The 14,153-nt window shown below is 52.5% G+C and overlaps 4 protein-coding genes across 4 annotated transcripts; 3 read left to right on the forward strand and 1 right to left on the reverse strand.

The window, feature by feature from the left end:
- Positions 1 to 624: 624 nt before the first annotated feature.
- Positions 625 to 1,683, reverse strand: AYO21_02147 (hypothetical protein; the record flags this gene model as incomplete). The annotated part of the gene is made up of 3 exons (XM_022652127.1): positions 625 to 1,202; positions 1,265 to 1,342; positions 1,401 to 1,683. The coding sequence occupies 3 exons, from the start codon at positions 1,681 to 1,683 to the stop codon at positions 625 to 627; spliced, it is 939 nt and encodes a 312-aa protein (XP_022515513.1).
- Positions 1,684 to 7,086: 5,403 nt separating this feature from the next.
- AYO21_02148 (hypothetical protein) lies at positions 7,087 to 8,148 on the forward strand (the record flags this gene model as incomplete). Its single annotated transcript, XM_022652128.1, has 1 exon — positions 7,087 to 8,148. The coding sequence occupies one exon, from the start codon at positions 7,087 to 7,089 to the stop codon at positions 8,146 to 8,148; it is 1,062 nt and encodes a 353-aa protein (XP_022515514.1).
- Positions 8,149 to 9,867: 1,719 nt separating this feature from the next.
- AYO21_02149 (hypothetical protein) lies at positions 9,868 to 12,123 on the forward strand (the record flags this gene model as incomplete). The annotated part of the gene is made up of 1 exon (XM_022652129.1): positions 9,868 to 12,123. The coding sequence occupies one exon, from the start codon at positions 9,868 to 9,870 to the stop codon at positions 12,121 to 12,123; it is 2,256 nt and encodes a 751-aa protein (XP_022515515.1).
- A 508-nt stretch (positions 12,124 to 12,631) lies between these two features.
- AYO21_02150 (hypothetical protein) lies at positions 12,632 to 14,002 on the forward strand (the record flags this gene model as incomplete). Its single annotated transcript, XM_022652130.1, has 1 exon — positions 12,632 to 14,002. One exon carries the CDS (start codon positions 12,632 to 12,634, stop codon positions 14,000 to 14,002), a length of 1,371 nt encoding a protein of 456 aa, XP_022515516.1.
- Positions 14,003 to 14,153: the final 151 nt, after the last annotated feature.

Here is a 14,153-nt window from a genome sequence, read left to right on the forward strand (position 1 = left end):
CGATAGAGATGTGAGCATGGGGACGGAACAAGCTTGTTGAGAAGCGTGTGGAAACTGGTGCGAAGCGAGGGGCCGAGAGCGCGAGGGGGGTTTGGATGATGCAACCGACCAACCGATATGGCCGGGCCGTTCGGACGAAACGAGTCTCCCGAGAACTTCCATCGCAATAATCCAGTATCAATGCTCTCTTTGAGGTTGCAGCGAACAGCGCATGTTTAGCCTTCAGCCGGTCCTATTCTTCTATCTTCCAGGCCATCACACTGGACCTGGTTGACTAAAGAGGGTCCGCCATCATCCAAGACGCGGTTATGGCGTCCTCTGGCAGCAACTGGGATGTACCAGACCTCCACCCTTTGAAGGTCCAAAATCGGCGATACAAAGCTTCTAAACTCTGAACTTTCTGCGACGGATGTCACGGTCCGTGATGTTTGAGAACACCAAAATTGCTCGTAGTTAGACTCCAAGCCGAGAAGACTAGCCACTTGCCCCCTCGCCTCGAGCATCTGTCTATCTATTCTATATCTAGCGCCCCTCCATTTGCCGGTAAGAAACCAGTGTTGAACCCAGTCTTAGTAATATAGACAACGAATTGATAATATCCCGTCCCTGCAACGTGCTAAATCTCTAAAATTTGTGCACTTCTTCCTTGGTATACCCCAACTCTCCGAGGATGCCACCCAGGCTACCCTGAGTCCATCCAAAGCCACCTTTAGCGCCAGCCACAGCTTCGATCATGGCAGGAGGCCCACTGACGAGAACCTTGACATTCCGTTCGTTCATCTTGTGAGGCATCACCTGGCTCAAGACGGTCTTGTTCACGTAGCCTTGGTGGTAGAGACCCTCGTTTTCAGGGGTGGTCTTACTGATAGTGTAGGTCCTCGTGAAACGGTCAGGGAATTGCTGGGCCAGTTCATCGAATTCAGGTTTTAGCAGAATGTCCTCCTCAGTGTTGTTTGCATAGACTAAAGCGATCTTGGTCTTGTCCTCGGGATTGTTGAGAATGGCCCGGGTCAACTGGTAGATCGGAGTGATACCAGACCCTCCAGCAATGAAGGTCATAGCGGAGTATTGATTCGGCTTGTAGTCGAACTCGTGAAGAGGTTTGAACAGCATCGAATCACCTGGTTTCAAAGAGTGCATTTTGCCGGACCCCTTGCCGTTGGGATACTTCTTGACCATGAACGTGACATATCCAGGTTGGTCTTGCACATTATATAATCAGCTCCACGCCCATTTACAACCATGGACAGATCCGAAAGCTTACCGTTGGCGCTGACAGGAGTATATGGTCGGAAGACTGGGACCCAGGCACCCTCGGGCGTATGTCTGGTCAAGAGAGATGCTGAAGAAAAGGTTAGACAGTCCTAGCTCTCGAAAAGTGGACAGCAGATCACACGTACTGACTGGGGGGACCCCGGTGATTGAGGAATCGTCAGGCAAAGCAAAAGTCAGTTTTTTGACATTGTGATTGACCATTTCAGCCTTTTCGAGCTTGAGCTCTGTGAAACCCTTCCATTCCATTTTCTTCAGTGCTGCCTTGGCATCTGAGGGAGGAGATTCGGCATGAACAGTGTTGAATCGGAAGAAGGTCGTGTTCCAGTAATGACATGCAGTATAGCCCGCTGTAGCTCCCACCGTTGCTGCACCGGCAACCCTGAGTGAAGAACGGAAATACCCTGACATATTGATCCTGATCGACTTGGTTGCTGATAAACACTCGAAAACGAACAAAGGAATTGTCCAGGAGATTATTCGAGCAAGCTGTTCCTAGCTGGGAAAAGAGCTATAACACCTGTCCGGGTCGTGGTGGTAATTACCCCTGAGTTGTAGAAAAGTCCACCAAGTCGAAGAATGAAGTACCCGAAACCCCAACGCTGCAAAGAAGAGAGATATCCGCAACAAGGACAAAGACAACGGCCCAGAGGAAATCGAATATGCCGAAATTCGGTAGGAGGGAGAAAGATAGGATATTGACCAAGTTGTTCAATTATTTTTTAGGTGGTGAAAAAGGGAAAGCTCCATCCGACCTTCGACTCAGCACATGTCGGGGGCCGGTCAGGCAAACCCCGACGCTCAGACCTGATTGGGTATAAATCCGCACGTGCGGGTTCATAATTCCCCGAACAGTTCGACTGTTTGACCAAAAGGGCAGAGCAAGTCGGCCCTACGGATCTAAAAATATCCTCTGCGTGTTGCTTGGCGCCCTACCTTCAGCCTTGGGCCCTTTGCCCCTTTTCCCTTCGTCCCTTTGTCCGCACCAAAAGCTACCAAGGTGTATCGCTGGCGAGGCTGCCGTGGGAAAAGGGGAGATGGGAGGAAGTCCTTTTCAGGAAGCCCCCAGGTTAACTCGCGTGGAAAAAGCATCCCCAGAAATGACTCCATGCTTGTGCTAGTGGCTCACAGCCTATTCTACTGCTCCCGCTTAGATTTCACTCGGTTCGTCATGCGTCGTGTTCCTTTCATTGACCAGAGCTTCCAATACAATCATAATCTTCTTTGGGCCTATGAAGGCCTCGTGACTGTAGCCGATTGCACAGGTGCTTCTCTTTTCATTGTGTTTGTCTTCGTACTCAGATAGGTGCACTCTGCAGGCATGTCAAACAGCAAAGACTGGGTCGTCGTAAAGTTTCCTGTGGATAAGCAGCGATTAAAGACTGTCGAGCAGTGGTGCCCAACTTTACCAGGTCCATGATAAAGTTGACGAAACGTCCATTTCCATTCTTTTCCCGTATAGTCAGTTCTCTCAAGCGAGGGCAATGAACTTTGTTCTGGTCCCAGAAATGCAAAGCCTGTAGCACAGACATCATCTGGGCCAAATTTATCTGGCACTGGAAAGTACCGCCGATGACGTCCTTCGACGGTTGTCCCCATTGTTGCAAACACAAGCACAACCGGATCACGTCGCATTCATCATACCTGGAGTGTACAGTGGGAATGTAGTGCAAACGTCCTAGAAGATCCACATTGCGGGCATTCGCCATCAACTGTATTCTGCCGAAGCCGTCTTGTGCGACCAGGCAGGGGATTTGTGGTGAATCCTGACCGCCGAAGGTGCCGGATACGTTGCCCGCTCGTGGCAATCGACACCACACTCAGCAACTCACATGTCATTTTCGATGTCAGCGACCAGATGATGTTGCTTTGCTGCATCGTTGTTTGCGCCAGCCGCGGGTACAGCTCTGCGATAGTCCTCCACCTGTGTGCGCACTCATGGATGCCATTGGAAATTTTCTTGAAGGTGGAAAGTGAGTAATCTCAGCTGACAATGCAACCAACAACTCAAAGGGTGAGATGAGACAAGGTGATCACTGTGCCAAGTACGGAGACCACCAGCGACCAAATTCACTCGGAGGACACGACATCCTGTTCGACTTCGAAGTCTGAACACATCATAGGGTTGGAAAAGACCTGGACTAGCCAAGGCCCCCAAGACTGGACAATTCAGTGTCGAGCTGAAGCAGGCACACGAAGTCACAGTCTGAGGAAAGCCGGGAAATAGTCGGTCAGACAAAGCCACCTGCAGACACGAAGCAAGGATCGCTGGTCGCAGTCTGGTCACTTCTAAGATGGTTAGTCGCTTGGAGATGTGCACAACAGGTATGCATGGACACACCGACAAGAAAAGATCCTCAACTCGAAGTTGCGGCGGTCCCGCACCTTGCGTGCTGTGTATCGTCATCCCATCGCTGCTGCCCAATGTTTTTTCCTTGCTCGTTCGTTGAAAGATGGTAAAAGCGAAGAGGATCTCACATGATCGGCAACACAAAAGGTGGCGAAGTGCAGGCAAAAGTACCTGCGTACCTTCTGAGCCTCGGGAAAACAAGTAGTTAACGCACGTGATCGGATGTGCCGATGAGGCGTGAGGCGCAACATGAGGCTGTGCAGGCCATGCATGCAGGCAGGCAACGCAGGCAATGTTTCCATCATTTCTCTCTGCACATGCATGTGCACAGCCACAAGACCTTGGTCGGGCACCCACATCCCAGCTAGACAGGGGCCAGCCTGTTTCCAACCTCGCTTTCCCCGGTGGTCGATCTCATTCGCATCTTGCCTCTCGATTTTTCCTACTCCTCTCTCTTTCTGTTTTGGGAGCAGCACCGTCGTCACTGTCTGAGATCCCCGGACTGAAACCTGCAGCTTGTCGATCTACTCCTAGAAACTAATGTCGGCGGCTGCTGCGACAGACTTGTACCTTGCGTCTCCGGACTATCGTCCCAGTCAGTTGGTGGGCACGACTTCAGTGGCTGTCACATGATGCCATTCCAAGGCCACAGGTAGCTTAACAGTCTGTGGAACCAATAGGGAGGCATAGCAGGGATATTGAGATAAAGTGCCACACCATTGTCAATGATCACCAGCCAATACATTTGCAAAAGTGCCTTCCGACGAGGATCACCTCAGCTGTCCTCCGCCCGCTAACTCGGGCGGATTGGCAACCACACAACATCTTATGTCAATGACTGGTTGTGCATTCTTCACCTTCCGCCAGTCATCATTTTCAGCCGAGCCCAGCCAGCACGATTTCTGAACTTTGTCCACGGGGCTAGATTCTGGCCCTGCGCCTAGATCCCTTCGTTTTGTCCTGGAGGCCTCAATCCCCAGAGGCGAATCCCCAGAGGTCGGGTTTGTGAGGTGGTGAAACGAGGGTCATCGTCCCACGAACTCGGGTCTACAAATCGCATCGACGGGGGGCCAAAGACTCCTGATCTCTTGAGACAACCGCTCCAGGCCCGGCATACGTAAAGCTTTTGGAGTTGCTGTGCATGTGCCTAAGAGTTTACCAACAGCGATACAGCAAAGGTCACTCCTCCCCCAAGTCTCTGACGATGCCACCAACATGCTACGTGAAGGTGCGCCATCAGGGACTCAGGAGTCTGGTCTACCTGGACCGTGATTGAACAACTCTGGAAATTGAAAGACCCCTCAGGTGGCCGTACTCGTAACTGCTGATCAGGTCCCTCTTGCAGAAAAGAAAAAGTGCCTCGCATTTACGAAGAAGGCCGAACGCCAGGGTTCGGGACGGGATGGGATGGCAATCTGGAGACAGTGTAGGTGGCTTCGGAGCAGTTCAAGTTCAAGTAGTCTTCTAGAAGGGGAGACCATCTCGAAGTCCGCTTCCTCACGGGGAGAGCCGTGTCAACGGTAGAGTTACGAGGGTTGGCCGCCAGTGAATTGGATATATTGGCGGTTTGCGGCTTGCTGATCCAGGCGCCATTTGCCAGGATCAGTACCAGGACCAGGAAGCTGGATACGAGCGGAAGTTGGGAGACATTCGGGGGGGCGTAGGGCGAGGCCAGGATCAATCTCCGTACACGTGTATTCATACATATTTGACCAAAGCCTTGATCAAACCTGATATTGGCAATCAATGCTGGTGCGCTTAAGTGAGCCAGGTTGATTTCAAGCAAGATGGCCGTGGTAAGCAGGCCACCAGTTACATGACGAGGATGGGTGAAGCTGGGTGAGAGGAGCGTCTGATCTTGCATATGCAGCTAATTCAATGCTGTCTTTTGTGACATTATTTTTTCTTGCCCAGCTCGGAAGGGGGGCCCGGGAAGGGGGCGAGAAGAGGGTGGGAGAACAGGCTGAGCTGGAACATTTGCGAGACTTTTGATGATGACGAATGGCCTGCGGACAGGGCTCAGACACCAACTTGTACCGTCGACACGCAGCAGGGAACGAAAGTAGGTCGAACGTGCAGTAGCGTGAATGCAAGTGCAGGTTAGGGTCAGGTTCAGATCCCAGGTTCTTCGCTCAAGTCTGCAGTGCAAGTAACTGCACACTCGGAGGTGCAGGCTCGGGATCAGAAGGAAGGGAGGGGGGCCATCCGTAACCGGGACGCCGTGCAATGCAGCAATGCAGCAGTGTGGCCCTTTGGCCCTGTGGCCAGCAAGTAGTATTCGTGCGTGAGTTGGGACGGATTGTGTGGGTTTGGTGTGGGTTTTGGCTTGATGGGAAAAGAGGCGAAAAGGGAATCTCCAAAGGGAAAAGGTGGAAAAGTGGGCTTTGGGAGGGGAGCAGCTGGGATGCGAATGAGTAATGGGGACAAAAATGGGGAAGCCCTTGAGATTCTCGGCCTCGCCTGAGCGAGGGAGTGAGTTGAGTTTCGACTGTTGAGTTGTTGCGTGAGAATGACTTTCACTTTTCAGACTTTCCTGACTTGGCTTCCTGGCTTCCCTTGGGGGCTGCGCCTCGTCGTCGCCTTTGCCGTTCGCTCTTTGCCGAATTTGCCTCTTTTTGCCCTCTTCCCGCTTCTTCTTACTCCTCTTTACTGGCGTTACTGCAAAGCTGTTCCTGATTGAGATGTATCATGATACTAGGTTGCTTGATTTGTTTATTCGCTTCTTCGCTCGCTTCAGTCAGAAGTACTCGTACTCACAATCCCCCTTTCTCACCTTGTACAGTGTGAATTATCATCACATCCTCTCGTATCCCTCATCCCCCCCCCCCAAAGCCCCCAAAGCCTCAGGCCCGTGCTGCCCGTGCCAGTAGTCCCCTCCAAAAGTGGCTCCCATCCTTTCGTGTTGCTGCTGATGGAGAAGACCTGTATCCACAATTTTTCTTCTCACCCATGTCTCCATCCAACTGCATAACGCTTTGCTGCGCCTGACCGGCCAGGTCCCCCCATCTTTAGCTTTATTCTGTCCAGCCTATCAGTCCCGTCAACGACTCTTTGTCCCTTCGTTGGATATAAGGTACGGCTCTCTCCTCCTTCTATCTCTTTGCCTTTTTCGTCATCCCCGCCCTCTTCACTCTACCTCTCTTTCCCTCCACCACCACCATCACCACCTCTTCCCCTACCACTTCATCTCCGAACCACTCTCTGCTAAGGCGCGCAAACTACTTCCCTTGTTGGGACCGCCCAGAGATACACTTCAATCTACACAATCATTCATCCAATTTACCCTAAATCGTCTTTTTCGTCGTCTCATATATCATCTCGTCGCTTCTGCCTGGTCAGCCCTTCTCCTTCCCGTCAGTGTTGAATGTCTCTGTGAGAACAATCAAAAGAAATCCTGCATCTCCCAAAACGAAGAACCGATTTTGGTCACTTGGAAGAAAAGAAAAACCCATCCCTAACTCATAATGCCGACGATATTACTACCCGCCTCAGCGGCCGCCTTTGCGCCGCGGTCCACCTGCAATGTGGTGCTCAACACAAAGGTCGAACCCTGGTTGACGGCCACGCTCAAGCGCATCAACAAGATCAAGCGACCTCTCAACAGTGTGCCCCAACATACGCGGTGTCTGACCGAGACTCTGTCCTCACCTAATGCCATCTGGTCACTGTGCTCATTAATGGTGCCCAAGGCGCCCGAGTCAGAGTTGAAGAAGGATTCAAACCCTCTGGTGGAGGCTCTATTCAACTACCAACTTATCCACGTCGAGGCTTACGTCGTCCATGTCGACATGGTCTCGCAGAACGAGGTCGCCTTCAAGTTGACGACCGACACGATTGATTCGCTGGTCGAGTATCACAAGGAAGTCTTCTCCGTCGACACCAACGCCAATACATGGGAGTGGTCGGAGAAGGAACAGCAGCTCAAGAAATTGCAGGAGGAGTTCGTGCAGGCGGCCAACAAGTTTGTCTACCGGACGAGCGCCCTCGCACTGGAAGGTATGGAGGAAGATGGCGCTGGTGAGCTGCTTTGTGGCCGAAGCGACGAAGTGCGCACCGCCATCATGGGCCTCTTTGTACCTCTTTTGCCTCCACCTCCGAGAATTATCGACGTCATCCGCCCGACTCCTCTGCTCCCAAGCTCGACCGGCACGGAACAATGGTGGCCATCACAACATCTGCACGCCATACAACCCGCTCCCGTTGAGGCATGGAAGATTGTCCCATCAAGCCCCAGTCCCGTCTCATCTTGCGACTCACACCACAACATCTGGTCAAATGTGGGCGTGAATGAGATACAACTTCCGTCGCCGACGCCTTCCTTCAGCCAACCTTACTCCACAGCGGCATTCAACACGACTCAATACTATAGCGCACCCGCTTACAGCGCTCCGACAACAACATCGTTTGCGCCGCTTCCTCTCCCCAGCATGCTCACTCCACAGCCCTGCAGTACCTCTGCGGGTTTGAGTACGTTCGGGTGGGATCGGTACCAAGAATACACGATGCCATATGCCACTGCCATGTGATCGATCTCGGAACAGAACCTTCACTCCGTTCCGCCTGCACAATATCCTGCAACGCTGATGGCCGTCCACCAGCTATGCTCTTCGAAAACATCAACGGTTGGCTGAAAAGGAGCGGCATGAGTCCGCGGGAACAAAGATCTTGAGCATTTGAGTTAAGGAGTTTTTTGATCGAACTTTTAGCGACACAAGGATACCACTCTGCATTTGACACTGGACTACACGGGACACGGAATAATATCGGGACAGGGTTGATCTTACAGCAAGCGTTGTGATTTTGTTTTTCCTACTAATCTCCTATGTCGAGTATTAGTTTGTGGGTTTAGGACTATACATCAGCGGCAGGCCTGGCTGGATGGAAGATAAGAGATATCCCTGGGTCGGATACAGTCCCGCATTTTCGCAAGATCGGAATGCCTCGCGGCAGGTATGCAAGGTTTGGGATACACGCTGGAATCTCTTTTGGCAATGCCGTGGTGGCACTTGAGGGGCTGCAATGACTGAAGCGAGTCTTCTACACTGCATACCTTCGAACACTCGTTCCTACTACATCCATGATGCACTGGCTGGCACTGAAAGGAGTAGGAACAGCGGCAGGGTGGTTGGCGTCGTGTCTGGCATGTGACGACCGCTGCCTTACTGCGCGATATCTATCTGGAAGGTTCCGAGGATCTGGTTGCGGTTGTGTTTCGGTTCCACGTCTGTGGCGTGTGCCAACTTACTCATTACAAGTCTGTGATTTGAATGGGCGACCACAGCACCGTGTTCGGGGGCCTCAGATACGATGGCGTGTGGTTTATAGGGTCATCTCCTATATCCTCGACCTGGTGTCGGGGAAGCTTTACTCCACTGGATGGAGAGGAATCGGATGCTGGAGCTTGAGGCTTGTGTCTCAATACATAAAGATAATCTAAAAATATGAACATCTTCTCTGCCTCTTCACCTGCGCATATCCTAATCCCCTCCTCTTGTGGGCCAGTCTTGTCACAGTATCATGGACTGACAATTACCCAGGTGCCAGTACAGATCTCAGCTTGCGTGCCCTATCGTGGTTGTGAGGAGATCGGATTTCGACGCGATAAGTACCGGGTTAGGACGTACATTGTGCCTCTCTGACTTGAGTGGCCAACGGTGGTGACGGGCCAGAGTACCGGGCACTTGGGCTAGTGGGCCAAGCAGCCGCGCCCGGGCTCGCCTAAAAGCGCCTCTGACGATTAACCAGCTGGGCCTCAAGGCCTAGAAGACCCTCATCTGCCGGAGCCAGCCCAATTGAAGGCCGATCATCTGCCCCTCCACTAGCACTGTTCCAGGTAATCCCTTGTCAAAAGTGTGCATCGTCATCGTGACCTTTCGCCCTCAATGACGGGTGGCTACTACCATGAACCGGGGGGAACTCGACCGCACGTTGCTCAGTCATCATCAACACCTTCTGATATCAGCTGTGTCCCCATTTCCTTGAAACTGCTGTCCTCGGCTTGTACCTCTGTGCATTGACTTCTCAAATGTCGAATCAGAGGTCGGGTCCTTCAGCTTGCCGTCCTCTTCGGTAAGGACTGGCTCCTAGTGTCCTCCGGCTCTCAATCGCAGTGACGGCATATCGAGGGTGCCCCTCACCGACTGCAATGTCCACCACATAAACCGTGCCTTGTCTATACAGCTCCTTCGCTCGCTAGCAGATCGAGCTCCCTGGACGCACGACCACTGCGAGAGATCTTCTTCACGATGGCGAGCCTCCACGATTCCCTCAAGGCTCTCGCTCCCTGCAAGTTCGCGGATATCCCGCAAACGCATGAAGAGCTGGAGTCCTTCCTATCCGACCTCTTCTCCCGAACCCAGACGATAGTCGAGTCCATACCTATCCCTGAACCTGACCCCACTCACCGACATCGTTCACATACCACGGGCTCGATCACCGCCAACAATGCCTCTGAAATGTTCACCTCGTCTGCGCGGAGCCCGCCTCCGGCAGCAGAATATGCAGCCTTACAACATGAGTGGGGGAAGCCGATAAAGCTTGCGGCAAAAGAAAACCCATTGGGTATAGCTGTTTACAAATTGGCCAGCAAGGACGGGAAAGGCTCGTGGTTTGCTCGAAGGAGTGTACATGAAGGTCTGGGCTTCAATCGCTTCAAGCGCGGGTTCGAGCGGGAGTTTCCTACTTCGCTCGCTGTCCAAGGAAAACCCGGCGAAGGGAATGTCAGAGGGATTGGCGCGGAAACCAAGGTCGAGGAGATCACAGTGCCCAATCGTGGAAAGATCGAGGTCTATCGCCTCAGTGCTCAATTCCCAGGACCTACCACTCCCCGTGATTTTGTCACTCTTCTGGTTACATCATCGAAGGCTATCAAACACCATGGGGACTCTCATAAAGCGCCTGATCTAGCCCCGCGGCACTACATGATCATTTCTAAACCATGCGACCACCCCGAAACGCAGCCTCTGAGTGGCTTCATCCGTGGCCAGTACGAATCGGTAGAGTTCATTCGCGAAGTCCCTAGGAAGCTCAAATCTACCATGTCATCAACAGATTTGGGTCACCTGAGCCACCATCGGGCACCTTCCCCGTCACTTGAGAAAGATGTTCTAAAAAACAACGCCGAGAAGCGCGCAATGGATACTGACCAGCATCACCACGATGACAATAGGCATTTGAGAGTAGACACTCACGGCTCAGGGCTTAGGGAGATGTCTCCCGGAAGCAGGAAACGAAGTGTGACAGTTGATGCCCCTAGCAGCCCTATAAAGACCCCTGATCCTGCTGAACCTTTTGACCCCGAAGAGAACCCTGTCGAATGGATCATGGTTACTCGAAGCGATCCCGGGGGCAGTGTTCCGCGATTCATGGTCGAGAGGGGCACACCTGCAAGTATCTGCGCAGACGCCCTGAAATTCCTGGATTGGGCGTGTCAAAGAGAGGACGATGAGGACGATAATGATAGGCCCGCGCAAAGACCTCCTGGCCAGCGGCGTGAAAGTTTTGCCAGCTGGGAAGCGAATGGGACTCTTGCCGGGATCAAGGAACACGAAGAGAGTCTTCAAACCATTGGACAATCACCGCCCGGTACACCCAAAGCCTCCGCTGCCAATGTCCCCGTGATCAATGATCGTGGTGCAATTGAATCTCCGCCGGATACCCCGGCGTCACCTTCCAGTCTGCTGGATACCGTGACGGAGGCGATCAGTTCGTACACTCCGCAGGCAGTTCGCGAACATTTTCCTCAAATTGGCAACGGGGTCGATGGCCATCAAGAGATAACTAAGCAAGATATACAACAAGGGGACGATCTCGATGGCGACGATGATGACACTTCTACCATCTCAACCACATCATTCGCCTCTGCCGACTCGCACCTGACGTACGAGGAGACTCCCTCGGTTTCTTCCAAATCCCTCTCCGAGCAAACCGAAAGCCAACTTCTGCAGCAGCATGACAAGGAAATGGCCAAACTCTCGGAACGCAAGGCTGCGGTGGATGCCAAGTTCACAAAGCAACGTGAAAAGCTCTCGAGCCAAGCCTACAAGGACACCGAAAAGGAACAGCATGCTTTGAAGAAGGTGGAGGAGAGACATCAGCGTGAACTCAAGAAACATGAAGAAAGGTACCAGAAAGAAGTCGCCAAGCTGGAACAGAAGAAAAAGCGAGAGGCGAAGAAACTGGAGGAGAAGAAGCGCAAGCAGGCTGACAAGGACGAAAAGTCACGTTTAACAAGAGAGCGGGACGAGGCGAGAGCAGAGCTAGAACTCCTGAAGAAGGAGCAGGACATGCTCATCCGCCAGATTGGCGAACTGCAAAGAGAGAACACCACCCTGACAGCCCGAATAGGGAAACTCGAAGGAAGTGGAGTTTCACTCGACAGTCCGATGAGTGGCACTAATAGATTTAGAGCCATGACGCTGGGACACGAGTCTCGTGGTCGGAGCTCGAGCCTGATGAAGGGAAAGAAGGACAAGAGCGACACGAGTAGCCAACAATCATGATTGAGCATGGCGCATTCTTACCTTGAAGCGAAAGTTCGGAGGTACAAGGGAATAATGGCCCTGGCTGACTTGACTCATTGGTCATTGTTTCTCTTGGGCGTCAGTCTCAGACGGTGGCGATGGGCTGTTAAGCACGTACTCTGTATATATACAGCATGTTTTGCGTATTATATATCCCGCACGCTGGGTCTGACGTCCCTGCGCCCAGGTGTCTTAGATGCAGCCACGTGACACCTCTCGTTCCATGTTGTAAACTGGGACCCATTTCGCCATGAATTTACATGTTCACTGGGCGAAACCCATCACTCATTTCTGGTGGCATAAAGGAGGTTGATCTTGCCCGCCACGATCTTGACCTTATCTGTTCATACGATGGCTTCCACTAAGCACGGACATTCCCGCCGCTTGCGGCATCGCTTTCATACCACTTCTTCGACATTGTCAATAACGAAACTTCATTGAAGCTGAACAAACATATGGTTTGCTCGACGTCGAGAACACCAGCAACATGCCTCTACCCCAGTCAAACCCTATGACACCATATTGGCTCTCGAATCCGTCCAATCTGTCAAAACCCCGCACAACTGAGAACCTCCCGCAAGAGGCGGATATCGTGGTGATTGGTTCAGGGTACGTCGGAGCTGCATGTGCCTACCACATTCTCGAAAAGGACAACGGCAAGAGACCCTCGGTCCTGATACTTGAGGCTCGAGACGTGTGCTCGGGAGCTACAGGACGCAATGGCGGACATCTCAAACCGGACGTCTATTTCAACGCGGCCCTCTACGAAAGGATGTACGGGCCGCAAGTTGCGGAGGAGCTGACGAGATTTGAGACGCAGCAAGTCATGGATGTCAAGAGATTGGTCGAGAAAGAGCAGATTGACTGTGATTTTCAACTCACGCGTGCCATCGACGTGTTTGTCGACCGTCGAGTTGCCGAGCCCACGATCGCGGCGTACAAGGACATGAAAGCCAGAGGATACCGTTTCTCAGATGACCTCCACTTCATCGAGGATCCTGAGAAGGCGGAACAGGTTTCAGGAGTCAAGGGGGCGCTAGCTGCCTTCACTTTTACAGCGGGATCGGTGTGGCCTTATAAACTCGTTTGTCATCTCCTCCGTCGGTGCTTAGAGTGGGGAGCAAATATTCAAGCAAATACTCCCGTTACCGCGATCTCCGACTCACCCGACAGTGATGGACGGTGGGTGCTGACCACTCCTCGAGGAGAGATCAGAGCGCGCAAAGTCATTCTGGCCACGAATGCGTATCTGTCGGCGTTACTGCCGGACTTCGACGATAAAATCACCCCTGCCAGAGGAGTCGCTTGCAGAATTGCCGTGCCGGAGCACGGAAAGATGGCTCCTCACCTAAACAACACGTACAGCATCAGATACGGACCTCAGGAGTACGATTATCTGATCAGCAGGACAGACGGTAGCATAGTCGTTGGAGGTGCCAAACAGGCCGTCCTCTTGAACGACTCGTATTGGCGCAACAACATCGATGATTCGCAGTTGATACCTGGTGCTGAGAAATACTTTACTGGCTACATGCAGCGAATGTTTCATGGCTGGGAAGACTCCCGAGCACGGATCACGGACATCTGGACAGGCGTCATGGGCTACTCCTCCGACCTCATGCCCTGGGTCGGAGAAATACCTGGAAAACCCGGCATCTTTGCGAGCGCAGGCTTCACCGGCCATGGCATGCCGCGCATTCTTGGTTGTTCTGCAGCGGTGGCGTCTCTGGTGAGAGGAGACGTGAACGATATGAGTCAGACAGGGTTGCCGGCTCCGTATTGGATCACCAAAGACAGACTGATGTCCAAAAAGAATATTGCTCGTGAGTATATGGCGGGCTCTCGACCCTCACTATAAGCGGGGGATATATGGAGCTATACCGAAAATGGTTAGCGAAGTGGCCAGATGCTTTGGAGCGGGTTTCAGCTAGGATCAGGCAATATCAGGCAGGCAGCAGACCACGCTTTGTGTCTATAAAAACGTCCAGCTCCTCCCATCTGAGATAGAT

Source organism: Fonsecaea monophora (assembly GCF_001642475.1).
Source record: "Fonsecaea monophora strain CBS 269.37 chromosome Unknown Scaff9, whole genome shotgun sequence".
Classification (NCBI taxonomy): Eukaryota; Fungi; Ascomycota; class Eurotiomycetes; order Chaetothyriales; family Herpotrichiellaceae; genus Fonsecaea; species Fonsecaea monophora.